The following is a 27,849-nucleotide window of genomic DNA, read 5'->3' on the forward strand; positions in this document are numbered from 1 at the left end:
AATAATGTGTACAGTAGTAACCTACCTATACCTCACATGAAAATACTAAAACAGGAAATAAACGCTTACAACTCATACGAGTAAACTCATCGGCGAGTGTAAGAAAACTATACTGTAGAGTGTAGCAATGTACAAAATTATAAATGCTGGTTGGTGAGAAGCTGCCACTTTATACGGTGGAGGATGGTAGTGGTAGCGATTACACTGTTTCCGCGATATTTCGTAAAACGCATAAAATCTAAATAAGTATGTAGGTACTAGGACATTAGGTAGTCACACGCTCACTGAATAAAAATAAATCAAAACACTATAATTTTGTAAACAGGAAAGTAAATAAGAAACAAGAAACATTTCAAATATTTGTCTAAAAAATATTTTTATGAAATAATATGCACTAACGACTGTAAAAAATCGACTATATGCCAAATATGCCTTTACACCCAAAACATGCAAAAACATACATTATCAAACTTCATATTATTATTACTATTGTTATGAAACGGATTTGTATCTCAGCTAGCATGTTTTCCTGTGTAGCAAAAAAAACATGCAGATGCATGAACTTACGAGCCCTGGTCATAACTAAGAAACGATATTTTCACCACATTTAAAGGAAAACTTTGGCTGTGCAATATCGTTTTTATGTTTTTCGATATCGGAACTTCAAAAAAGTTATTAAAGTTTGAAATCACAAATAATAATGAATTTTGAAACAATAAGAACTTTTTTCGTATACCTGATATTAAAAAAATAAAAACGATATTGCACAGCCAAAATTCTCCTTTTTATGTGGTAAAAATTTCGTTTCTTAGTTATGACTGTAGCCTTCTCGGTTCTTTCCCGCGCAAAACAGCTTTTGCTAGGCATACGTGTGTAAGACGGAGACAACAAATGCGAGTGAAACGTCCTCTTAACTATTAAATATTTATTTAGGTAGGTAGGTAATAGGTACCTATTGAATTGAAAAATTGAAAAAATTATTTAATAATTTAATATTAAATTTAAGACTTGGTGGAATTGATAAGTAAATAATATCTATAAGCTGTACTTATCGGAGTCTATTGGAAATAGGCGTAATCGATATACAATATACATACGCCCAAAATATCAACTTACAGTAAAAGTGACCTAATCAATCGTTGACATAAGTCTCATTAGTTATTGAATTTCTTATAGGGACTTAACTACTGGAGTAATATAATCCATAATCCATATTTAGATTTAATTCAAATCTACTATCGTGGGAGGGGTGTATATATTCTTAACAATGGCTATCATGATTTTAAGTTTATTTTGGTTTATAGAGGATTATATCGATGACAACAAATGCAACGAATGGACACCGGAAATACCATTTGAAAATGTAAATGTGAAAAGCCAATATTCTGAAATGTGTTAAAACATAATTATAATGTTAAATTTATTTATTTATTTTTTAGTTAAATACAAGTGATCAAGAACTAGAAATCGATGACGGTGAATGTGGTACTCCTATGACGATCGAAGGAGACGTAGAACATGCTGAAGATATTATGGATCACTGTATCGAAGTCGAGAGTAATGAAAGAATGAGAAACGAAAACATAGATCGATGGACTTTGAGGTTCAAACAACCAGAAATCGAAACTAAAGTAAGAACTGAAATCTATTGTATAATTTTATTTATCAAATATTTTTTCATTGCCTTATAACGATCATAATTATAATTAAGTATATTCCCAGTACAAAAATACCAATACAAAACTATAACGTACCTTCGAAAGTAAAATTACATATATTTGCCACGATTATAATATAACCATTGATGATATATTTATGTCTTTAGTTTTGTCAGTTACGCGAAGACATGTTTAAATCAAACATGGCATGTTGTTTTATCATATGGTTGTTGGTCGTATGTTGTCAAACGATCATGTTGCCCCGATGTATGAAACTATTAGTCGCCTTGGCATTCACCACCGTTGTGCTTTGCGCTGCACTGACACTTGTCATGGCAGAAGAGTTCATGCACTTGCCGTCCGCTTTGCAAAGGATGTCCTCAGTATTGGTTCAAAACCGGTTCAGGCGGACAATGTTCATTTGTGCTGTAGTCGGACTTATATGTTTTTCTTCCACTCTGAGTCTCGTGAGTATCTTTACTGTTAATAAATTATCATTAATTATAATGAAGCACTCACGTCAAATCTCCCATATGGAGGCGCCTTCACAAAATCTGACCCAAAATCACGTCGTACCTAGCTAGTGCTTTCATTGTTTTAGTGAAATAAAACTATAAACAACGCCTCAATAATATAACTAGTGATAACTTGACATTTGTTATTTAAAAACTAAAACGAAATCAATAAACCGTACAAATCAGTAGGTTTCGTACATATTAAATTAAATTTATATATATAATGTAGCTGTTTACGCCCGATGAGCACCTAATCAGGAAGGAGAATGACTCTAATGGTGACGACGGCAGGAGGACGAAACGGCGGACCGAAGAATCCAACGACTGTGTGCACCCCGAGTACTTAGTATTCACGTGGGTCCTGTGCCTAATAGCCTTAGCCACCACGCTCAAGCTATATTTCCTGGTCAAGACTTTCCTGGCGTCCATCATGGTGGCCGTGTACACGGGGCTCACGTCGCTGGTCTACCCGCAGGTGTTCTCGCAGACCGACACCGAACATCGGACAATGCCACTGTCGTCACAGATGCTGTTGCTGTTGATCGTGTTCCTGGTGCTGGTGGCTTATCACGCCCGGTTGGTAGAGGTCACGTCCCGGCTGGACTTTCTGTGGAAACGGGAAGCCGAACGTGAGCTGACCGAAATGCGCGAGACCCGGACTAACAATCGGCAACTGTTGCGCAATATACTGCCCGATCACGTCGCCCACCATTTCTTGTCGTCCTCGCGCAGGCACACTACAGACGTAAGTAGATATGGGTATTTAAAGTTGAAATAAAACCTTATCGTTATAGCAAGGGGGCGGTATGTGGTTTCAACCACTAATATGTTTTAAAACAACCCCCTTGCAAGACACGCAGCAATACATATGGAATTGACAATATTTTGTGGTAATAAACCTCAATCATAATATTATGTAATATTTATAATGCGTGTGTGTATACAAACCCGTCCGTGTTCACAGGAACTGTACTCGCAGTCCATCGACAAGGTTGGCGTTATGTTCGCAAGTATACCGAATTTCACAGAATTTTATTCGGAAGACATAAACAAAGGCATGGAATGCATCAGGTTGCTGAACGAAATTATAGGTAAGCCTGCTAGCCGCTAGGCGTAAACATGGTATAAATTATAAACTATAATGGTATTGGTATACATAGAGACTAGAGAGTATAATACTCGTATTAAAATATTATGATATTATTTCGTCCCTTTTCCCCGTTTGCCCATTGCATATCACCGCCCTTCGGGAAGGTGGGAGCTTTTCACAATATTAAATCGGTAATCCAGGTGGTAGAGGCTGTTTGAACGGACGTCAGTCTTAACATCGCCCCGTGATCTATGTACAGTGTACACACACATATATAATATTTATATTTTGTATAATATACTGCTTACATTATATTTATGTCGTATATACTCTGCGGGTACCTGCTCTTTTGTTATATTGTGACGGTTAAGTATAAAAATGTTAGATTCAATTAAAACTGTCACTTACCCAAATGCGTGCAGTGATATACTATGGTATAGTATCATGGTTATTATGGTGTTAAGTTTCCTTTATTCCTTTGTGGTTTAAAAATAGAGGGTTAGGTACTCAGGTTCCCATCCATACCGGTCAAACCTCCGAAAGAGTTTTAACTGTTTGAAAGTTTTTACTACACGTGTGCTAATAAAGAACTGAAGTACACACTACACATTACACAATAATTAATGTATAATGATTAATGTGCATGACGTTTTATTACGTAGTACAATATTAATTATAAATGTTCGTTAAGTTTCATCAACAATTTTGTTTTTCAGCTGACTTCGATGAACTGTTATCGGAAGCGAAATTTGGTTCGATTGAAAAAATCAAAACCGTCGGTGCTAGCTATATGGCCGCGTCCGGGTTAAATCCTAGTGTTAAGGCAAGAATGTTACTACTTGTTACCATTATTAAATATTATTTAATATTGTATCCAAACCAGAGTCAGTCTGGCTAATGGTTGGGCCACTAATTAAAAAATGATATTATATTACTTTAATATTATTTGTTATGCCAATAAATAATAATTAAAAAAAATTAAATTCAACATTGTTTTACATAAAATACAAAATAATAATAGACCTTAATATACAAAGAAAATAAACATAAATACCTAACATTAGTTTAGTTATAAATTATTAAAGTAATTTTTTTAATTTATAGTATTATTCTAAAATAATAATAACTTTATCTTTGTTTATAAGTTGAACAATGTATTTTTCAACAAACAGACAAGTTAAAGGATCCAAATGTTGCTAGATTAGAAGATATAAGCATAAGTTTTTAAAATGTTAAATTTTCTATTTTCACATTTATAATTTGACGTGCATGAATGTATAAGAACATATTTGAATGTTATGCACGATGTGTTCAATAAACTAGACTTATGTATAAGAACATATTTGAATGTTATGCACAATGTGTTCAATAAACTAGACTTTTTGTTTAGTTCAAAAATAATTTTAATGACCCACTCAAGACTCATAAGTGATTTAAACATAAATTATCCTGGCTATGGGCTCCCAGTATTGAAAAATATCAAAGAGCGTCCAGCAATCACCATTCACCGGGTATATAGCCGGATTGGCCAGATCGACACTGATCCAAATTCCAAATTGTCTTATCCAATTTGTTTAAACAATTAATACCATTCAGATAGGACAAATAGAATTGCATTTATTTCACGATGTTTTTTCGTCACGTAAAATCATAAAACATTTTGGTTATTTTTATATAATAACATGTCTTATTTAGAAATTGTCTTAATTTAATTTTAAATATTTAAAAAAACTTAATTTTTTAATTATAATGTTTTCTTGGAAAAGTAATTTATATAGGTAATAATATTTCCTTCTTTATGTTTGATTTAAATTTCTTCAACGTGTATTGTGTTTTGACCTTGTAGGTATATATAGCTTATAAGCTAATTCATAGAAACGTATTTTAGCACATAAATAATCGATGTAACAGTAATTTACATTTTCATAACGTCATTGTTGTTTTAGGACGGAGAAGACGAATACGGTCACCTTTGCGCTCTTGTCGATTTCGCATTAGCTATGAAACAATGTTTACAAGATGTCAATGTACACTCGTTCAATAACTTTCAGCTCAGGGTTGGTAAGTATAATCAGTAAAAAACAAAAGTAGGAATATATTTTTTTTTTTCATATTGAAGGACAAATAGTAAATATACTACATTACTACATTATTATGTCCATTATATGATCGAACCAACAAACTGACTTTGAAAATAAATAAATAATCGTCATAAAAACAAACTTGAATAACTTTCAATATTATATTTCACATATATTTAAATGTTCTTATTAATTTAATATGTAGCCCCTAATACAATATTACCACATCATTTTTAAAACAACATTGAACTGAATATAGGTAGTGGGTACCTATAGTAGGATGCAATATAAATAAAAAAAAGAAACAAAAAATTAACTACGATAACAAAAAATTGTAAAATAACTGCTAGTTCAGACTTTAAATTGCCGACGTCGTTTAATTATTATTTAATGTATCAGATTCCTAAAGGTTGAAAAAATATCTAGAAATTAATTGTAATGTAAGCGTATATACAATACTTTTTATAATCTCTGCAAGATATCCGCTGGCCATAGATCAAATTATCACCCATTATATTCACACCAAATTTCTAACAGTTCATACATTTATTTTTTTTTACTCTTGAAGTATTCGATATTTATAATTATTTCCAGAAAACTATTACTTATAGCATAATAACACTACAGTTATTATTCTATAATAATTATAATTCATTGTAACTTTTCATTCACTTATAAACTATATACGCCTAATGTTTCTGAAGAAAAATCTGAAACAGCCAATTTTCTAGAACTAATTGCCAATTGAACATTTTAAAAGTTTAGTCATCAATTTCATATTGTCGTACAAATATAGTCGAACCACATTTATGAAGTTTGTAGCCATGGTAGGCCGCGGTTAGACGAATGTACTTATATATATATATATACACATATAATTGCATTCTATGTATATATTGATGGTCTGGGAGGGGGGAGGGGTAGTAGGATTAACTCACGGCACCCTATAATATACCCTTAACATATTATAACAAACTATACCAAAGCGTTGTGAAATTAATGCAAACAGTGCGTGGATGATTATAAATTAAAAAAATAAAAGAATAAATTAATTCTGTTGACACATCAATCAGGCGTATATTATATATTAAACTACATCCTTTGACCTTTGATCCACGTTTTTTTATTTCGATCGATTCGTGTGCGACAGGAATAAGCTGCGGTGCCCTAGTGGGCGGAGTCATAGGAGCGCGGAAACCCGTGTACGACATATGGGGAAACACCGTGAACGAGGCTTCCAGGATGGATTCCACGGGCACTATGGGCCGGATACAAGTACCTGAGAGCACGGCCAAGGTAAGAAGAATCGTCAAATCCAATTAATTATGACACTGCTACGCGAACGGCGTTTTTTAAAAAAAAAACTGTATAGGTACTTCCGTATCGGCGCCGCTTTTCGTTATTCGAATTTATTTAATATTATTCTGTTTTTTCCGTCGCGCGTCGGTGCGTCCGCTATAATATAATGATCAAAGTTTATGTCCGGAGGTGGTTTCGTGTCTTTTTCAAAAGCTGGAATATAATAATTCGTATCTATCGACGTCAATATAATATAATATTATGTGTTATAAAAGGGGTTATAAGTTATAATAAATTCTACGAATTACATCCAAAAGCATAAACATATTGCATTGTTAAATGATATTTTTCAGACATAGGTACCTACAACAAATTACAAATTATTGATATCTACGATTAGAAATTGTATTTACTGTACACTGCATGTTTGGCAGGATAACGATAACAATTTATACTACATAAACAATTACTAAAGAAAACATGATATACATGAGCCCATCATATTATAATATCAATCCACAAACCTACGTCACATGTAGGTGTATAGAGTAATATCGTTAAATAAATGTACCTTGAATAAAAAAATAACAATAAAATAATGAAATATACTATAGAGGTATCTCTGTATAATTGCAACAAAACTTTAATGCGAGTAAATTTTACTAGTATACCTACATAATGTATTTAATACACAACTCTAACAAGTCCTTTTTATCACATATGCGTGTATTTAATTGTTTTAGTATTTTTTGCTCAACAAGGTTAAGTTTCCTAAAAACTTATATATTAGAAATTATGTACCTATGTATATATACAAATTTAACTTTAGAAAATCTTTTTAACAGAATACGTATATCTATATAATTTATGAGAAAATAGTAAAAATAATATAGGTATTCAATTAGCTATGATGTTAGAACGAAATCTTGACCTTTTTTTGTTAGGTTTAACCGATATCTTCTTAGATTGCTTGGAATCGTTTTCCAAGTAAAAAAATACCCTTTCTTGCAGCTGTAACCAGCACAACTACTGTATCCCACTTTTTTTTATTTTAATTGATTGTTCATGTGAAAGTTTTATAAACTATATTACCTGTTTGTGAAGGTTGTTTCGTAACATTTTTAAACAAAATAAAAATACACAAGTACGATAAAAACTTTTAGGCTTGTATCGGAGAATAATATAATATATAGGTTGGTAGGTAAACTACGAAATATATAGGTAGGTACAAGCGTGCGTTCATGCATTATTCATGATATTTCGTTTTTAAATAAAAATTGGATGCTACGGATCAATTTGGAAAATAAAATAGTATTATATTCAGAGGTAACCTATATAAGTATATCCTTTTAGATGACCAACCAGATCCGCCGGAATAAACAAAATAATTCACTTTATTGAACTACGGTGTGGCGCGCGTTACATCATATTTTTATATAGACATCCCGTATGGTGGGTATATAGATACGCGTTATTCAGCAGAACGCTCGACCTATAGTATACCTAATAATATAATACCATCGATAAATTTCAAATTTATGTAAACATATTCTTCTGTCGAACACTTTAAACTTTAAACACTATTTTTCTTTCGATAATAAACGGTCACGTCGTCGTCACACGCAGCAATTCACAATCTATATCAAGGTGGTAAACGCTCAACCCCCACGATATACGAAGGTACATGCGCAGCCATTATCGAAATAATCGTTATATTTTGCAAAACTGTTTGTTGGGATTTGTGTCGTTTGATACATCGTGTAGCATAATATAATATAATATGTAAAATTGTCCCGCATGGTATGTCACGCACACGCAATACATCGTTAAGGCATTATTATTAAATTGTTAATGTTTTGAATGTGTGTTAACTATATAATATTATAATAATATATTATACGCATAAATGTATAATATAGTTGTAATATATAGAATATTATACACATGCGTTATAGTTTACTACTGGAAAATTACATTTCACGTAATACAATATGTCAGATCAAGGTGGTATATGCCTGACATTTGATCAACGCGTCAAGTAACAATAATTTCACTTTTGGGGTGGTAGGTACAATACCAAACGGTTGAACGCCGTGAATAATACGTTTTCGTTTGTATAGTAATATTGTTATTATTATTATTATTATTATTATTTATTAATATAACTAAATAATATCATAACAGAAGTTTATACGATAATAGCATATTGAAGTACGGTGCAGCCAGTCCGGTTAAATGTATTATAATGTACGCTGGTACCTACCTATACGCATATAGGTTTCTATAGGTACCTATTATTATAGGTAAACGTTTTCATTTTATCGTTTAAAATAAAATGTGTCTAAATATTAAAGAATTACAATCGATTTTCGATCCATTTACATATACACATAACTACATATAAGCACAAATAGTGTTTGAAATTTGGGGGAGGCTAAGCCTTACTTTGATAGTATTGAATAAACTTAAAGCAAAATGTAGGAAATGTTTTATGGGATTATGGACATTTTGGAGGGGTTTAGCCCAAATCCCTCCCCCTATTTTCGCCTATACATGTACATAATGTAGGTACCCGTATATAAATCTATAATTTATTATATTATTACATTGACACGTCCACGAATATTGTTGTCCTTATATTATATTGTAACACTGTTATTAATACATAATATTATCATCATCGGTGTAGATCCTGATGGACCGGGGTTACGAGACGGAGTTCCGGGGCTCGATCGCGGTCAAGGGCAAGGGCGAGATGAAAACGTACTTCGTGGTGGGCAAAAAGGGAGCCGTAGCGAACAGCCTGAGCCGGCAGTCCAGTCAGATCAGCAGCTTGGCGACCGTCGTCTACGGAATGGTGCAAGCCAGACGCCGGCAAAACACAGTAAAAAAAAGACATTTTCATCGTGAGTGCGCTTTACTAACAACACTAATAATAATATATAATAATAAATCCATATAACGAGTACGTGCGTACGGCTATATTATTATTATTATTATTGCGGTGACGAGAGATGATGAGGGTGTAGTATTATGATATTATTATATCATGCTTGTGTCTACACAATTTCTGTGTCTATTGTTTTGCTGCTGTTGGTTAACGAGCTTTAACGAGCTTGCCTACATAATATTATTATAATATAATATTAAATGGTGTAGGTATTAATATTATAATGATATCATTATATAATATTGTCAGTGAATCAAGCCCGGATTAAGGTGGGGGTTCAGAGGGTCCTCGATAGTTAGAATTTATTTAGGGGCCTCAGATTTGTCCATTACTTTTTTTGTTATAGGCTATAACACGACAAAAATCGCCTAAATAAAATCGATGATTATATGCCGAGGAAAAAAGCTTGTAAATTATAATTTATAAATAAAGTGATACATTATTCATTACTTATTGCTATGTACCTAATACCATTGATTATACATAGTATAATATATAATATTATACTATGTATAATCAATGCTAATACCTATATATATTTATTATAACAGGTACCTACCTAATGCGTTATTATTTTTTTTTTCGTACAAGGGCCTCATATAAAACTTTGGCCCATGGGCCACAGAATCTCTTAATCCGGGTTGTGAATACCCGGGCAGTGAATACACGAACAATAAGTCAAACAGATTGCGCGGTGTTTGAACTATATTTTAAATGCCAAAGAATGGTATATTATGGTGGTGTATCTCGTACACAAACTACGTTTAGACTTGGGGTGACATATTTATAAAATATATAATATATAATTATAATACGTATTATAAGTATATAAATACACACGCGAGATTATCTTGCGGGGAACGCGGTTATAATAATTAGATATTATTATTGCTGTAGGTACGTATTTATATTGAATCGACTGTAATACGTCATCGTAATTATTTACGGTTTCGCCACCAAATTGGATCTCATTAATCTTGCTCCGTTGACTAATAACGTAACATTTGCATTAATATACCAAAACATTACGCTAATTTAGTATTATACACTATATAACCGTTTAGAACGGTGCAGGTTATTATAATAAATGTACATTGTACACGTACGCACCATACGCACAATATTATAATATACAACCGACGATCGTCGATCCGTAACCACTAATATTAAATATAATATAGGAATCGTACCCTATATATTGTTGATATAGACATAATTTTGTTTTTTATAAATATTTATGCAGTGACGTATTTAGACGAGGGAGCAGGGGGAAGCGTAGGCCTAGGGGCTATAATAGGTTAGCATTTTAAATAACAAATTTCGCTTTTTGTATTTTTTGAATTTATGTTCCTGCGGTATACAGTTAGCACCGTAAAGCTGTATTGTGCGCTATGACGCTATGGTTAGCAGCAAACACAGACGTGTGCATGCGAGTATCTACCTATATGACATAATGGCTCCATGTATTTATATTATCATATAAATATCGATATAAAACTACTACAAAAAAGAGCACGGTTATACATTTACTAATGAATTTGTGTAATCATTTGTTGGCATTTCCTAGTAATGAACCCAACAATCCCAACCATGATCCCAACATTTCCATTTTATCACGAACAATGTAGGTATCGTGGGTATATTTTACATACATATTAAATAATAAAACTATTTTGAGTGAAGGAGTGAGTTTTTAGTCAAAATAATTAGTGGCGGCCCGTAGTAGTTTCATATGGAGTGGCCCCACACCACCATCTATTTTAGTTGAATTGTCCAGGGTTAAATAGAATGAAGTAGACATTAGTTTTCCTAGTGATTTTATTTAAATTTTTTTTTTTTGAACGACTATAGGACGTAAATTTGAATTTAATCAATTCTTGAATGAAATTCATCGTTGAAGACAAAAAAAAAATTTTAAAAAGTGGGCCACTGTAATGGATGGTGTTAAATTTGAATTGTGCAGTAATATAATATCATTGTATAAGAAAAACGATTCTGAGCGAAAACGGTCAGTCAGCCTACTAAGATGATATTAAGATGACTAAAGTAATTTATATATACCATATTTATGTGGAACCTTGTTTTAAATTTTCAATCCTTAGCTATAAAAGTTGAACATTTTATAAATAACTACAAAATAATTATTACATTTTAAATTTGATAAATGTTGTCAAAATTTGAACTTTAAATGCTTATAAAAAAAAAAATGTGCCTATGTATTTTTAATATTTTTCAACTAATATTGTAACAATATATCAGGAGCCGTGCATTAAATGTTCACGCTTTTTTACCCAACAAATAAAATTTTATTGATATTTATAGAAAAAAAACTAAAAAAATTGAAAACTGACAATGTCCGTAAACAGCTCAAAAAGAGTCAAATTATTTTCAAAATTTTATCGTGTATAGAACATGCAATTTTTTCAAGTATCTACAGTCATTCGTTTTTTAATTGCAACAAAAGAATAAAATCATTACATGAGAAATCGAGTGAATTTCAAATGTTGTAAAAATATGAATTTCAAACGCTCATAAAAATTTAATTTGACTTTCTTGTAGAAATTTTTTTTTTTGAAAAAGGTAGACAATCTTGTATTACATTATCAAATCTTAGATTTAAAAAGAAAATTTTTCATGAATTTCTTTCACGATTAACAATACGAAAATGTGCTATGACAATTATTGCACAATATTATATAGTCCCTTCGCCATGAGCCGTTCTCAATATTATTATTATTTATTATATTATTATGATATAACCGCCACATGCACAATACAGTATACACGCCCGACCCACGTTACAGGCAATGGTCGCTCAGCCTTAATTTAATTTTTACGTTATTCTTATCGAATTGGAATATACTGGTCAAATTAAGATGATATTTTTATTAAAATATTAATATTTTCCAATACAAGTCTGAAATATTTAATTGTTTTGAAAGAAATATAGACCATGGTGATTCCTATTTAGTTGTTATAAGAAGTATAATTGCGAATATAATTTTATTTTAAAATGTACTTAGTGAGTGCGGTTTACACGAGCCGTCACTGAAAATAATAAAACTTCAGTTATTGGAGAAAGTTTCACCATAATTATTCGATGAAAATGTCAAGTCTAAGCTATACAATTTTTGAATTATCACAAATAAACCAAATCAGTTTTGTTAAAAATCGGTGATCCTTAAAAACTCCTGTTTATCCGCAACTTTCTGTTAGTTTTCCTTACGCGTTAATTGAATATTGTAAATGATAAAACTTCAAAAACTGACACCTTCAATGTTGAATCTGGGTTCAATTATAACTACCTATCAGAAAAGGTATTGAATATAAAAATTAGCCGATTCTTTCTGGCTTAAAAGTTGTCTACAAAAAAATACCATTCAGCTTAGATCGTAAAAAATATGTAAAGGAACGGCAACGCGTAAAGGAGGAACGGGAATAACGAGTTCCTTTTTAAAAGAAACATTTCCAAATTCCAACACTACCAGTCGTTACAAAACAACAAATTATATTTTCATTAATTTTTATCCTTATAATTTTTTATTTTTTACTTTTTTAAATTACAACATACAGTTTTAATTTCATATTCAAAAAGAGAATATTTTTGTGAGTATTTCGATACATAAAAATAAGTTCCTAGTCTATAAGTATTTAAAGTTTAGTCGAGCGGAGTAGTGTACCAACATTTTGCAAAGTAACCGCGTACCACTCCACACCTGCACTAATTTAAACTTTAAATACTTATAAATTATAACTTATAATTGATAAACTACTCGTCCTAAATTATATTTGTATGTGTCGAAATACTTAGAAAAATATTCTCTTTTGGAATATGAAATTAAAACTGTATGTTGTCATTCAAAAAAGTAAAAATGTTGAGGTTAAAAAATATTAATAAATATTAAAACAAAATTGTTATTTTAACGATAAGAAATAATATAAATTTTTTATTCAAAATCATTTATAGTTTTTGAAATAATGAGTGTTCCATGATAAAATAAACACCCGGTATATATTATATAATATACTAGCTGTATTGAAGACCCTAATTGAAATACTTCGTCCGGGTTAAAATTAATCTATATTTCTATCGTTTTCCGTTTTCCTTCAGATTAAAATTTAGGTACCTACTTATATATAATATAAACACAAATACAATGACTAATTTGATGATTTTCCACTTCTTAATTCTGGACAAATTGTTAATGTAAACAAAAAAAAACTGGAGACAAATTCAACGAATGATTAAAACCCGACATAAGTCCAATATCTTTAAAATTTAAATTCGTCTTATTAACATGTTTACATCAAAAATATTTCAATAATTAAGAAAGTAAATCATTATGTAATCATTGTAATTGTGTAGTTCATAAGTATTTGATTTCATGATAATATTTTACAATTTTATATTCCATATTTCTATTCAATTTATAATACTTAATAATAACTAATAACTGATATTAATATTATGTAAATATATTATCTGTAACCAATGTCAAATGGCAACTATTTAAATAAAGAAAAAATATATTCGATTTGCGTGGTCAAAATTAAATGCATGTGTGAGCCACATATAGTGGTACAATGGTACATATAGGGGTTGAAGAGGTTGAATAAGGGTTTCTCTAGGAATCTATTAATATAACTTTTATTGAAAACGGTTCAGTAGTTTCTGAGTCTAAGAGGACAAAGGAGTTTACAAACATTCTTTTGTGGCTTTACATATATATAGATAGATAACGATATAATATGTGATTTGTTCGCTATTCAATTATAGCAGTAATATGATTCTTTACACCCGATCATTGTAGATATAATAATATACTGCGTGCGTGTAGATATAATCAGTGATGGCGCTAGGAGGGGGGGGCACTCCGTGCAAATGCCCAGGGCCCCGTGATTAGGGGGCCCCGTGCCCCCATGTCTCCTTATTTGTTTTTCATAATTTTATGGCACGCAGAGAAAAAGATATCATTTGATTTATGCACGCAACTTTAAAATAATTTTTTGTAAATAAGTAATGCGGCCTATACCGATTACCGAATTGAAAATACTACGATAGTAGTATTAGTACTAAATTAGTAGTAAATAAAACACATCTCGGTCAATAATAACAACCGATAACGGCAATATTACAATAACTCATTAGCCATTAGTTGATAACGTTTAAGACTTTAAAAATAACTGGAAAACCGAAAAATCTTAAGCTGTCGTTTACTCGTGTTATCGTTATTCGTTACTAACTGGCCAATAAAGATCTATTAAAAGTTCAAACATTGCATAGACCTTTAAAATCGTTTAACCATGATGGAGAATCAAAAAATATTGATGCGTTTAGCGTTAAATTTATATGCAGAATTAATAACTTTCAAATTGCTTGTTAATGAAAACAAAACTCCTCCCAAAGTACTTTCAATTTTTAAAAATTCCAATGGTTCATTTCCAAATATTAATATGTTACGCTTCGAATACTTCTTACCATCTCAGTCACTTTAGCTAGCGCAGAGAGAAGTTTTTCTGAGCTAAAAATTATAAAAAAATATCTCCACAATAGGATCAGACAAGAAAAGCTTTGTATGTTATTTATATGGTATCTATTGAAAAGGCAATATCGGATACAATCAATTATGATAAAATTATAGATGACTTTGTTGCAGCAAAATCTAGGAAAAAATCATTTTAATTATACTAACCTATGTATGTACACATTTGACATTTTATATATTTTATTAAAAACAAAATACGAATACCCTTTAATTATATGTATTTTATTATAATTTAATTTACTCACTACTTATATCGACACATGAATAAACATATATATATATTTTTTTTTTATGTGGCTAACTTTTTTTATATTGTATGTATGTTGTAATTTTGAAGGTATATTAATAGCTAATAAATTGAATCTATCCTCTCATCAATTAAGAATAATAAAATATATCACTACTGGTAATTGTTATCTGAAAAGTGTCTAAAGATTGTTAGCTCTTATATAAAACAAAATATCAAATGTTAAGTAGGTACAATCTAGTATGAACAAGGGCCCCACCAAAAATATTGCCCAGGGCCCCAAAATACGTAGTGCCGTCACTGGATATAATATTATAATAATGACGTGTTGTCCGGGAAAATCTATTATGACTTGTGTAACATTAATCTTGGCGTCAACAAGATGCCCGTGTAGGATAAATATATATATTAAACAGGGTCCATATTTCTTATCCATTGACCCAGGGGTCCGCAACCTTTTTTTACGGTGAACCGAATCTTTTATTCGTTTTGGCAAAATTGCCTGCTGAGGACGAGAATTAATGTAAAATTATTGAAAACATATAGTTAAGAATAATTTTATCACTTTATAATTCACACCCAATTTTACGAAGAAAAAAATAATTTTATTTTCGTTGACGACTAATTTCCTAATAATGACAATCGGATATATATTAATATGTATTGTAGTTAGCAAGAATATTGCGAGACCTGTAGAAATAGTTAAATAAAAACCACTCTGTAATATTGCCAAGTTTTGGTTAGGTTAGTTTAAGGAGTAGTAACGGTTAAACAGATATTATCCTCCTTTATCGTTGACACAATATTAAAAATGTGGGTAGGTTAAAGAATTACAAGTGTTTTTCTGTGATTTAAAGTTTCCCCCAGTGTAGGCATACATATTTTAAGGTGTGTATCGACTATCGACTATCGACTGAATACGCGGGTCACAGCCCACAGGTTGAACCTATAATATTATGTGTCTATTGTAAATGTGTCTTAGCGCGGGTAATTTAAAATCTTCCGATTTCAGTTTCTGTTGAAAACAACAATATAATATTATTCAAATATTCGTGGATTAATCTAATATCTAACATTAATCCCACACGATCGCTTATCGGATATCTATCGAGCGTACAGTATTACTGCGTTTGCGTGATATAGGTACTGTTATATTATTATTATGTTCGCGAGGGAATGACTTAATCCTAATGCCATAATCGCCACAATAATATTATATATGTGTATAACAATAGACTTGTAATATGAATAATGTTCAATGATATTACGAACGTCGTGATGACATGATAAACCGATACAGCCGTACGAGTATCGAAAAATCCGAAATGAATTGGTAGGTACAACAATATTATAGTGCAGCGGTTCCCAAATTTTTACGATCACGTGGCATCCTTTGGAAAAAGTTTCGTGTTTCGTGGAACCCCAATATCTGTAAAATGAATATTTTATAGCAATATTATATTAGTAAATATTATTATTTAGGTGAATTTTTTCTTCCGAGTATAATATCAAATCATTTTCACAATGTTCACATACATCTGGCGGAACCCTAGAAATTGTCCCACGGAACCCTCAGATTCCGCGGAACACACTTTGGGAATCGCAGCGATAGTATATTATAGTATAGGTATTTAAAACCCTAGCTAGGTGACCGTATCTATCAAATACAATAATAATAATATGAAGATTATATATAAATTGGTAAGCCGTGGTTTATTGAGTGATGTAAAATCGCTCACCGACAATGTTCATAATGCGCAATATAATTTCAACCGAAAAAATATATATTTAGTGGGTAATTTTCTATTAACAGTATATACACATGATTATCTCGAAAAGTATTAATGTTTTCGAAAGTATTTTTTCTAAGTTTTTAAAGTTTTGATGAACGGAGACATGGCGTAATAGTGTAATTTCTATAGTAGACTACCAACCCTTTTCAGAGAACTCCGGCACCACTCAACTCCGCTCCAACTACAAATACGTAGAAGATGTAAATATGTAATTAAAACTTGAAGTACTTGTTTAAAATTCTCAGAAAAATATTCTGGTTTAGAATATAAAATTAATATTAATTTATTAATTTTCTAAAGTTTTTATCCCTATAGAGTCCACCTCGTCGTCCACTTGAATCTTTCTTAGACTATATAATAGACTCTAAAAATTTATATTTATATTTTTAGCCTATAGTATATCATAATTTAAGAGTGTCAATGTCGAGAAACGAAAAGTTTATTAAAAATATATAATTTATTTATGTTTGTGTGTCAATAAATATTCATAAATAAATAAACTTTTTAGAAACTTTTGTTTAAAAAAAAATTGTTTTTAGGGAACATGATGTTTATTAATTTATGAAAACTTTAATACAAAACATTTATTTATTGCCCATACAAATTATTGCTTTGTATACACACATACGATATACAAATATATTTGAGTCAATGTAACAAGTCGATAAAACTCGATAATATTTTACATTTCAGCATCTAATCTAATCTAACTTGTTATAGTGCTATCACAATTAATATAATTATTGTATTGTGTTTTTAATAACTATATAATTGTTTATTTGTGGTTTAGTTTGTTTTGATTGATTTGGGTATGTAATATAAATATTCGTTTTTATACATGTAGTCATAATTATATAGGTGTTGGTTGACAAATCGTCTTTTATAAATCTAATAAAGAAATTTAAAACTATTACAACCACCAATGGGGAACGACAGTTAGAACTTATGTTTAAAAGGAAATGTCTCTTCAAACTTTTAGAAAATTAATTATAATTTTTTTTTATATTTATCTTTTGTTTTTAAAAGTTGTTAGATCTTTTGGTATTCAACTTGTAATTTATTATTAAAAAAATATCATAAAAAAATCATCCTTACTTCACGGATGCGTGCACAACAGCGCTATATTTTAATTCTTTAGGCACACAATATATGGTTAGTATACAAATAGCCTAACGCGTATATAATATATGTTTACTCTGTCGTAAAAAAATACTTAAATCAACAGAAAAACAGTTGTGTTTGAGATTTGAACTAAAAAGTTTTTCAAACTTTTCTGGCGCATTCAGTGTAACTGTTATAATATTCACGAAATTCCAGCTAAAATCTATTCTCGGTTTAGTCGCTAGAATAACATTTCAGGAGCTTTATATGTTTGTTATTGTAATTTGTGTTTTTGTATATACAGAGCGATTCACCAAGCATGCTCAGTGCTCGCACTTATTTTTCATTTAATAATGAATTAACTCAAATTCTGATTTCTGGATTTTTAAATATACATAATGACCGTATTTTCAAATTCTCGAGATTTTTTTACTACTTAAAGAGTGTCTTGTGACAAAACAAGCTTCTGGTTTTTTTTTTTTAATGTACATTATTTAGTGGATCATTTTTTTGAAAATATTGATATAAGTACCTACCTATTTCAATATTCAATATTCAAACGACTAATTTTCTATTACTAAAATATTTATATTACGGACAAGATAAGTCTTATGGTTTCTAACGCTTTGGACGTCTGGTGTCGTTGGAGTTGTCTAATAGTTGGATTGACATGGTGATTGAGCCTCATTTCGTGTTTGCTAGCAAACTTTTGAATTTTGTCTGCTATTCATATCATGATAAATATTGCAATCTTATTCTTTCAAACCGGTAGGCTACAGTGCAGATAGTCCGCGAAGGGCAAAGTTTTGACAGCGTCGTATTACACCGATATTAGACTTACAAGCACAACGCCACTTTTGAATGCCATAAGTTCAAATCGGTTTTATAATAGCTGCATAGTACATATAGACATTAGTTTTCCATGGTGAACTCGGAGTGGGGTCTGACTAATCAATAAAGTTTTCACATTTTTGCTTTAATCCGCAATTTTTTCTGACGGACGTGGTGTTTATAAATATATTTATTTATATAAATTACTAAAATTTTAAAACTAATAACTATCGTGTAGATCCCATATCTTTCTAACCCATTATCATAGACTTAATATCTTTAGTATTCAAAGTTAGATATCTAACTCAAAAACTAATTGTTCAAATTATGATTCTTATACATATTAAAATTTTCAGAAAAATTATCCGCTAAACAGTTTACAAGAAAAAGGAAGGTTGTCATTTGAAAAATCGTTACATCTTTACGGAAATCTTTGGACACTCTTTAAGTAGTAACTACAATAAATCTTGTGAATCTGAAACTATGGTCTTCACGTATATTTAAAAATCAAGAAATTAGATTAACTGCATTATTGAAGCAGGAAAAGGGGTTGAGCAGGCTTGGTGAATCACCCTGTATATATATTATATTTGTATATCTATAAAATATTTGCATTGTAGTTATATAGACTTCAATATGACAATATGACGTATCTCGTCCACAAACATTCATTAAGCTGTGTTTATATGTCGCTATAACTTTATGTCAATATGCCGTTGAAAACAACAATGATCATGGTTAATAAGAAAATCGGGTCATCCGATTCGAGACCAAGATAAAAGTAATCGAATAAAGTGATGATATTCGAAACTATCGCAGTCGCGATGTATAGTTATTATCGTTATATACTATATAGCGATTCATTACGATATATATATATATATATGTATCATAGTTAAAATCATAAACATCACACAACTCTAAATCAATAAATATAAACAGTATTAAAGTGTGGTTAAAAAAAAATGGCCAAATATGGTAGGTATATACTTAGGTCTTCGGTATTTGGAATGCCGAACGTATAATACGATACGAATGAGTATATTGTTATGTAGAGATTATGTTTGAACATGTTTTAAGTTTGAAAGCTTCCTTTCACGTGTCATTATTTGTATGAATTTTTTTATAAAACATTCAGATAGGAGTGTTTATAAATTTTAAATTATAATAATATATCATTTAAATATCATTAAAATATCAACGAGCAGCTTTAAGACATCTCGCATGTCATAATAATTATTCGCCGTTTGTTTATACCAGAGGTATTCAAACTGTGCATCGCGGGAGTTATCGAAGGGAGCCACGTCATATAATTGAAAACCAATAAATATTTTAAAATATTTTTACGAAAAACGTTTTTTATTATCATTGAGGCACACCGGTTGGGAAACGTTGGATTGTTTACAGTCTTCACCTCTACTATAATCATTCGCTAAGTATAGCTTTAATTGATCTCGTAAGTCGCAATAGAGACAGCGATACCATCAACTGCCATCGTTAAATCATCAATGCGTATGTCGTGTTTGGCAGTATTAGTCGCGAGTTAAATTATCAGTCATTTTTAATATGGGAGCCGTCAACATTTTGTGAAGACTCAAAGGAGCCTTGGGATGAAAAAGTTTGAATACCTCTGGTTTATACAATATAAATAGGTAATAACTAATAATAAAGTACCTACCTCATAAATTACTTGAAAATGTTCAAAATTGTTCCCTCTCGGTTATTATTACGAATTGCAAGACAGCCGTATTCAAATTGGCTATTCGGTTCAATATCCGCTCTATATTAGATTTGTTTATTCGGTTTTCGATCCGATGTCACCCGATTTTCTGCAAGATGTTTATCAACCCCCTCCATTTTCAACAAAATACGCATAATATTATTACAGGAATAGCCGGGAGACGCCGAATGCAGATGTATATAATATGTATGATGATGGCATATGCGTGTGAAGAATATAAAACCGATATTTAATCACTACAGCACAGCCCCACACACGGATGGTCGTATGAGATATCCAAAAACGTTGTCGATCAGACCAACTGGTCCATGGGTCCGTTATGGACCTAAAAATAATGGCCTTCACCCTTAGAAAATGTATGGTAACTCGGTCACGAGCACAGCTCGGCTGCAAAACAAAAAACTGTATCATGTAAAAGCAGTATTATAACAAATTATGTTATGTAATATATTATGCTAATAATCTCTTCTTGCCATCATATATCACAAAATAAAACGTTGAAAATGTTTCGGTTTTTCACGTTTTCTAAACTAATATTGTTATGAATATTATAGGTGTAACTATTAATTATTATATACGTTCGTTATCTCGTGTCGAGTGTTCAATTACAGAAAATTAAATCATTCATGAAAAATCTTTTTTGTTAATAAATATATAGTATAATATATATCTATTATTTTATTTAATCATTGTAATTTTTTCAAACTTTAAGTAACTAAATAAAACATTATAATTAACTTTAACTTTCAAATGTTTGTATAGAGTACTCGTATTATGTAAAATGGACATATAAGTGTATACTCAAATACAAGTATTATACAGCAGATATATGCATTAAAATATTTTTATAGAAGTTTACATGTCAAATATTTTTAAAAGGTTGTGTATTTTTCTAAAAGTTCACCATATGCATCCGTTTAAGTGGAGGAAATTTCCAAGTGAAAACGTGCGTATTATTTTATCACATTAAATTACCTTCAGGTGTGACATTTACATGTATGTGGTGCCTCATACAACCCTGCACCAATATCGTTTAGAAGAATGAGGTTTTTTTTACCACTCACAGCTTTAATATATGACGAGAAAAACCAATAGAAAAATAATATACCTATATATATGCAAATAAAAGGTAGGTATACGGCGGCGAGTCCGATGAGTTCGATTTTATGTTAAACCACAGTTGGATAAAAAATTTTAAGGAATGACGTTCTGTTCTCCCGACACGACGCCTGTCAAATTTTTATCGAATGTCGAACTATATACACGACTAAACCATTTCTTTCCACTCAGTATTTCGACCACGGTCGATTCCTTTGCAGTCAGCTGTTGTACGTTTTTGGCGAGTTCCAATATCGCCAAGCAACTACTTCACGTCCACGCACATTTGCTTAAGTATTTACTTCAACTTTAATATAACCCAGTGACGCAACTACAATGAAAAGTGTTGTATCACCCCCCCCCCTCCCCAACCAGAACCTTTCGTTTTTTTCTTGATTAACTTGTATTTTTGTTCATTATTTTGATAAAAAAATTATTAATACATGTCTTGTAAACATTAGATCGCATGTTTTCTATCATAGGTAAACTTATTGTGGTAAAGATTTTAGTAGTGGTGAAACATCATATATAGGAGAATATAATATATTCTGAGACAACGTCTACCCGCTTAGAAGTTAGAACACGACAAATAATTTTGTTTTATTATATTATACAATACATATTTTTTCACAATATTGTGAATGTATAATAATATAAACTTGACAAAATATTTTTTTTATAATATTTAGAATGGACTAGTGGCTGGTTGATCCAATACATCCAAATACAGTACCTATATAAAAATAAATATGTGACGAGGTGGAATTTATCTCATTCTGTCAGGCGTGTAAGTTGTGCAGGGGGAGTCATCGGAAAACGGGTGTAGGTTGTCGGCGGTGAACGAGACATGTCTCTCCGTTCATATTTTTGTTTTATTTGAGTTTTAATAATCGTTATTATAATTTATTCAGATATTGAAGTCGCGTCATCAACCGCCGAAAACTCGTTAACATAATATGGTTGGTTTTTAATTTACAGTTTATTTATTTCTGATGTGATATTATACATATATAATCGTGGTGTATACTCGTGCACCCTCCTGACAGTGGTTGAGGTTTTTGAAGCTGTCTGGGCAGTAGGTCCTCAAGACAATGGTGAAAAATCCTCGTATCCTCGTGTAAGATTATTAACTCATTGGAGAAAATAATTCGTCAAAACCGGCCACTGCCATTCAGTGTTTTTATTCGAGGTGTCACCCTTAAGTATACTTCGGTGCCTCAATTTCCGGCAAAACGAAGTTGACTGTTCGATTTCGATTTCGATATCAATATATTATTATAATCTTGAACACGTTTTTCATAAACGAATTATAAATAATTTTTATTTTCAATTTATTGTCGATGCCTGCAGAACAGTATGTTTATATATACCTGTGATTTTATTTATACCTATAGGTACATACACTCATTTTGATCAAATATACCATTTTTGTAATTTATTGCATGATGGCATGAAGCCCTCGAGCACAGCCTGCTGCTAACCTGCATTTTAACATTTGTAACACGTCTGCTGTTGCGGTGATTTTTAATTAACTCAGCATAAAAAAAAATTTAGTGTTACAGATCACGTGCAAAATATGTCTACCTATAAAGGTATCGGTATGAATATACGATAATACCGTTACGGAAATAATAATAAACATTGAGATTTTGAAAACCTGTCGTCACTATTTATAAATGCAGTCGTATTGTAGCTATATTATGATATGATGTGCAGTAAATGTCCACAACTCATAACGTTAGGTAGTAAGGGAAGTAACGAAAGACTGTTGTATGTACTACAGGTGTCAAAATTTATTTATTTGTATATAGGGGAACAACAAAATATATTTTCGTACTGCCAAAGTTTTTTTTTATATGCAGACTGCAGAAAAGAACCAGTTTGGAACATTTTGTAACTGGAAAAGTGGAAACCTTTTTTAAATATTTTTTAAGACTAGAACCAATATTTTGATAATACTAAATGATAGGTATTTTTCCACCTTGTTAATGGCTTTGGCTGTTATAATTAATTATTTTATTCATATATAGGTTTCAATGAATTTGAAACTTAATAACGGTATTTACTAAAATATACATTTTTAATTTTGAAGAACCTGATAATCGAGGAACCAAAATTTTTTACTTTCCAACCTATGAACCCAGACAGCGGGAACCGAACCAAAAAAAAAACCATCAAGGTCCCTGAAAGACTATCGTGTACCTACAACATTCGTACGCGTGTCTATGTAAAAATGTTTAGTATTATTATAATACTGTCGGGTCATCGCGTGAAAAATTTATAAATTTAATTATGGTTCACTGAAATTGAATGGACCAATAATGGACTAAAAACTAAATCATGATTATAAGGTACCATTATAGCTGTGCACTGTTTATTCGCAGTTTCGTTTAGTGACTGATAACCCGGTAAAATATTATGTTTAATACCACACACTATACTTTGTACAGTAATATTATCATTTACGATGAGTGATGACGCTTGACTGATGAGAGCGCGCGCGCGTACTCGTGTGTTGCAGATGTTGCAGGCAACAACAACCTGACGCGGACCAAGTCGCAATACCACCGCACACACCCCGGCCGGTTGGTGAACTTTAGCAGTTTTCGCGTGTCCAACCGGCACCAACAACACCCGCAGCAACAGCAACAACAGCAACAGAACACGTGCCACGACGGTGCGAGCGCCGCGGTGGCCAGGGCCGTAGCAGCCGGCGGCAACCGCCTGCTTTCGGCGTCGGCTTTCGGCAACACGCTGCAGCAACACCGTCAGCTGCAGCAACAGAAACGCGACGCGGCAGCGCAACAGCTGCAGCTGCAATGCGACGGCGGGACGAAGGTGGTTGCGCGAGCCGACTCCCGCAAGAGCCACCGCAAGTCAGCCGCGGCCGGCATCTCGACCGCAGCCGCAGTCGGTACGTCGCTCAGGTACTGCAAGTCGGTGTCGCCCATCGCCGAGAAACCGCCGGCACGCCAAAGCCCGCCCAGGTCGGCGTCCATGAACCTCCAGCCCCGTAACTTCGCGGCGGCCGACTCGTGCCCGAGATGATGATGTGACCTGTGGCAGGTGGTGGCGTGGGGGGGGAGTGAGTGACATTATAGTGGAACAGAGTCCGTAACATGATATTATGTTATAATATTATGTACTCGCGGGAGCGAATGTGTAATGGGGGTGTCCAGGGGTTGCTAAAATACTTGTACACTATATTGAAATGTCGGTTTAAATATTGTATTATAGCTCTAAAATCACATTAAGTTTACCTACCTATGTATAAGAAAAATCGATTTTGCGTGTAAACGTGTTTTTGTACAACCTATACCCAACTAAATATACCTACAAAAATTAATTGGAGCACAGCGCCCTCTCGAATCCAAACGCTTGTCGTTTGTGAATGAGGGGGGTTTTTAATACATGTATGCGTATACCTGTGGGAATTCATTCGAAATGATCTAATGGGTCACATGTTTGAGTGAAATAGTCTCATATACCTAGTAAATTTATCTTCTTGTACATATAAATAAAATGTATATATAAATTAAATATTTTGAAATACTCATAGTACCATTGAAGGATTCTAAACCAAAGTATCTGAGAACGGAATATCCACGGCTAACATACAATTCCAGAAAAAAAGTCTCGGTAAAAAAAGTTCTGGATAAAAAGTCAATACCTACATTAATATCAATGTACGTAGTACATATACATAATTATAGTACCTAGTTTATAACCCATTGTACAAATAAAAAAATATCTGTAATATTATAATACAGTCAATAGGTAACTTATAAAATTAGAGAATATTCATATTTTTTATGTAAATTCATTGTAAAAAGTAATAGGTACCTATAATACCTACCTATACGCTGAATACAGTCAATATAGCAACAATATTATAATTAAAAATCATGTTATCACACTTTTTTCTTTTAATATTATGATTTATTGCTCTATAATACACCGGATTTTGTTCAGTTATATTTTAAATTTGTTGAGTATAGCCAATATAGGCACATTTTGTAATCGTTTTTCTACGGTAAGTGTATAAATTTTTCCTAGCTTTATTCTGCTACTCGACTCTCCTACAGCGTCTAAAGCCAATTTTACTTCGTTCGCAGAAATTAAGATTTTCATTTTCCTAATTAATTTCTAAATAGTTATTGAATCTTGGATGCCTATTTGTTCACAGACCTTTGCTGCTAACCGGTTATTTCACCTTCCAGTCACATTTTTATTGTTCAATGGCCCCCTACTATAGAATAGACGTCTAAACATTCCACGAGGAAGGTAAAAATATATAGATGGAACTTTGTTTACCAAATATTGTTTTAGGACTTTTTACACGAATTTTTTTCTCGCAGACCTCAAATAATACGGACACGACAATTTATGGACGAAATATCTAAATTATTGAAAAATTTATAAAAATTAAATGTCAAACATTAATTGCGCCTATGGTGATTAAATATAAAACTAACTCAATACTAAACAAATTGCATTAAATTATTGAATATTTTAATAATGATATTAAATACTTAATAAGTTTTAAAATTGAATGCCCCATCAATAATCAATATCAAAAATATGCAATAAAAAAACCTGCATAATATTATTTACTACCTACCTATTATTATAAAATACATGTGTATCGAATTAAATTTTAAATATACTAATTTCTTACAAATATGGATTGCATATAAAATTTCGAAGCCTGGACTATTGTTACTACCTATTATTACACACATAACAGTCATAACACATTATATTATACACCGTGATCTGAGCTTAGTGAACTTTGATTATAATTTATATTATATTGTATTACAAATTACAATTAGATATTAATATTATTATTAAATGTACAACTTATAAGTACGACGTAAAATCTTCATGAAAAAATTTTTATTTGTCCTTGGATATTTTGACCGAATACCCTTAAAAGGTACCCACATGTTCCTGCATAGTGCATGTCCTTGTAAGTTGTAATATGTATACCTACCATTATATTTTTGTATTATATACCTATTTTGAATGAGTATTTACTAAAAGGTACTTTTTTTGAATCCCGGAAAAAAAGACAATGAAAAAAAGAACAATTTACAATTTTTGAAATTTTTAAAAATGTTAAGAAAGTACCAGTGGCGCAACTAAGGCTGAAATATTGGGGGGGGGCTGTAGCCCCCACTTGCATTACATGAAAAGTAACCCACAAAGCCCGGACAAACTGCGTTTTGAAGTTAATGATAAGAAACTTGAAAAACTTCATTTTTTCGTTGCGCGAAAAAAAATATTTAGATTTGAATTTTTTAAAATTTTTTTCCAAACTGTTCGTTTTAGGGTGCTTTGTAAGAATGTAAAAAAAAAGCCCGGACAAACATCGTTTTGAAGTTATTGATGAAAAACTTCAAAAACTACATTTTTTCGTATATAACACGCATTTTTTTTAAAAAAAAATACTTAGAATTGAATATCACTCGGACAAAAAATCGAAAATATCCCCCGATTTACTAATTGTATGTAAAACCATCATGGGCAGGCCTTGGAATTAAACAAAGTTGTTAAAAAGCACATAATCTGCTAGCGTTGCCACTTGCTAAGAGCGCTGCGCTCGGACAAAAAAATCGAAAAAACACCAAACACGAGCTCCTCCTAATCTAACTATATAGCAAACTTTGGGTGGCTTAAACTTTCAAAATAATGGTTTCCGCAAAAAATTCAAACCATTTCGAAATCAGCGTTAAAAACCACACATTTTGAAAAAAAAAATAATATCCAATTCTAAGTATTTTTTTTTCTTTTTAATGCGCGTAACGAAAAAAATTTAGTTATTGAAGTTTTTTTATCAATAGTTTCAAAACAAAGTTTGTCCGGGCTTTTTTTTTATATTCTATTAAAGAACCTT

General features: G+C 31.5%; 1 protein-coding gene across 7 annotated transcripts in view; it reads left to right on the forward strand.

The window, feature by feature from the left end:
• Positions 1-26,431, forward strand: part of LOC100161699 (adenylyl cyclase 78C) — a 147,327-nt gene extending 120,896 nt beyond the window's left edge. For 4 of the 7 annotated variants that reach the window (XM_029490472.1, XM_001942908.5, XM_029490473.1 and 1 more), the window contains 10 exons: positions 1,305-1,363; positions 1,440-1,631; positions 1,826-2,125; positions 2,403-2,918; positions 3,138-3,264; positions 3,980-4,086; positions 5,210-5,324; positions 6,495-6,640; positions 9,333-9,549; positions 24,472-26,431. In XM_029490472.1, the coding sequence (XP_029346332.1) occupies positions 1,305-1,363; positions 1,440-1,631; positions 1,826-2,125; positions 2,403-2,918; positions 3,138-3,264; positions 3,980-4,086; positions 5,210-5,324; positions 6,495-6,640; positions 9,333-9,549; positions 24,472-24,998 (2,306 nt within the window). In that variant the 3' untranslated portion in view covers positions 24,999-26,431. Of the gene's footprint in view, positions 1-1,304; positions 1,364-1,439; positions 1,632-1,825; positions 2,126-2,402; positions 2,919-3,137; positions 3,265-3,979; positions 4,087-5,209; positions 5,325-6,494; positions 6,641-9,332; positions 9,550-20,999; positions 21,501-24,471 lie in introns of those variants that run through there. The other 3 variants (XM_016807260.2, XM_008188280.3, XM_016807264.2) reach the window with 3 other exon arrangements.
• Positions 26,432-27,849: the final 1,418 nt, after the last annotated feature.

This window comes from Acyrthosiphon pisum, chromosome A2 (genome assembly GCF_005508785.2).
Source record: "Acyrthosiphon pisum isolate AL4f chromosome A2, pea_aphid_22Mar2018_4r6ur, whole genome shotgun sequence".
Taxonomy (NCBI): Eukaryota; Metazoa; Arthropoda; class Insecta; order Hemiptera; family Aphididae; genus Acyrthosiphon; species Acyrthosiphon pisum.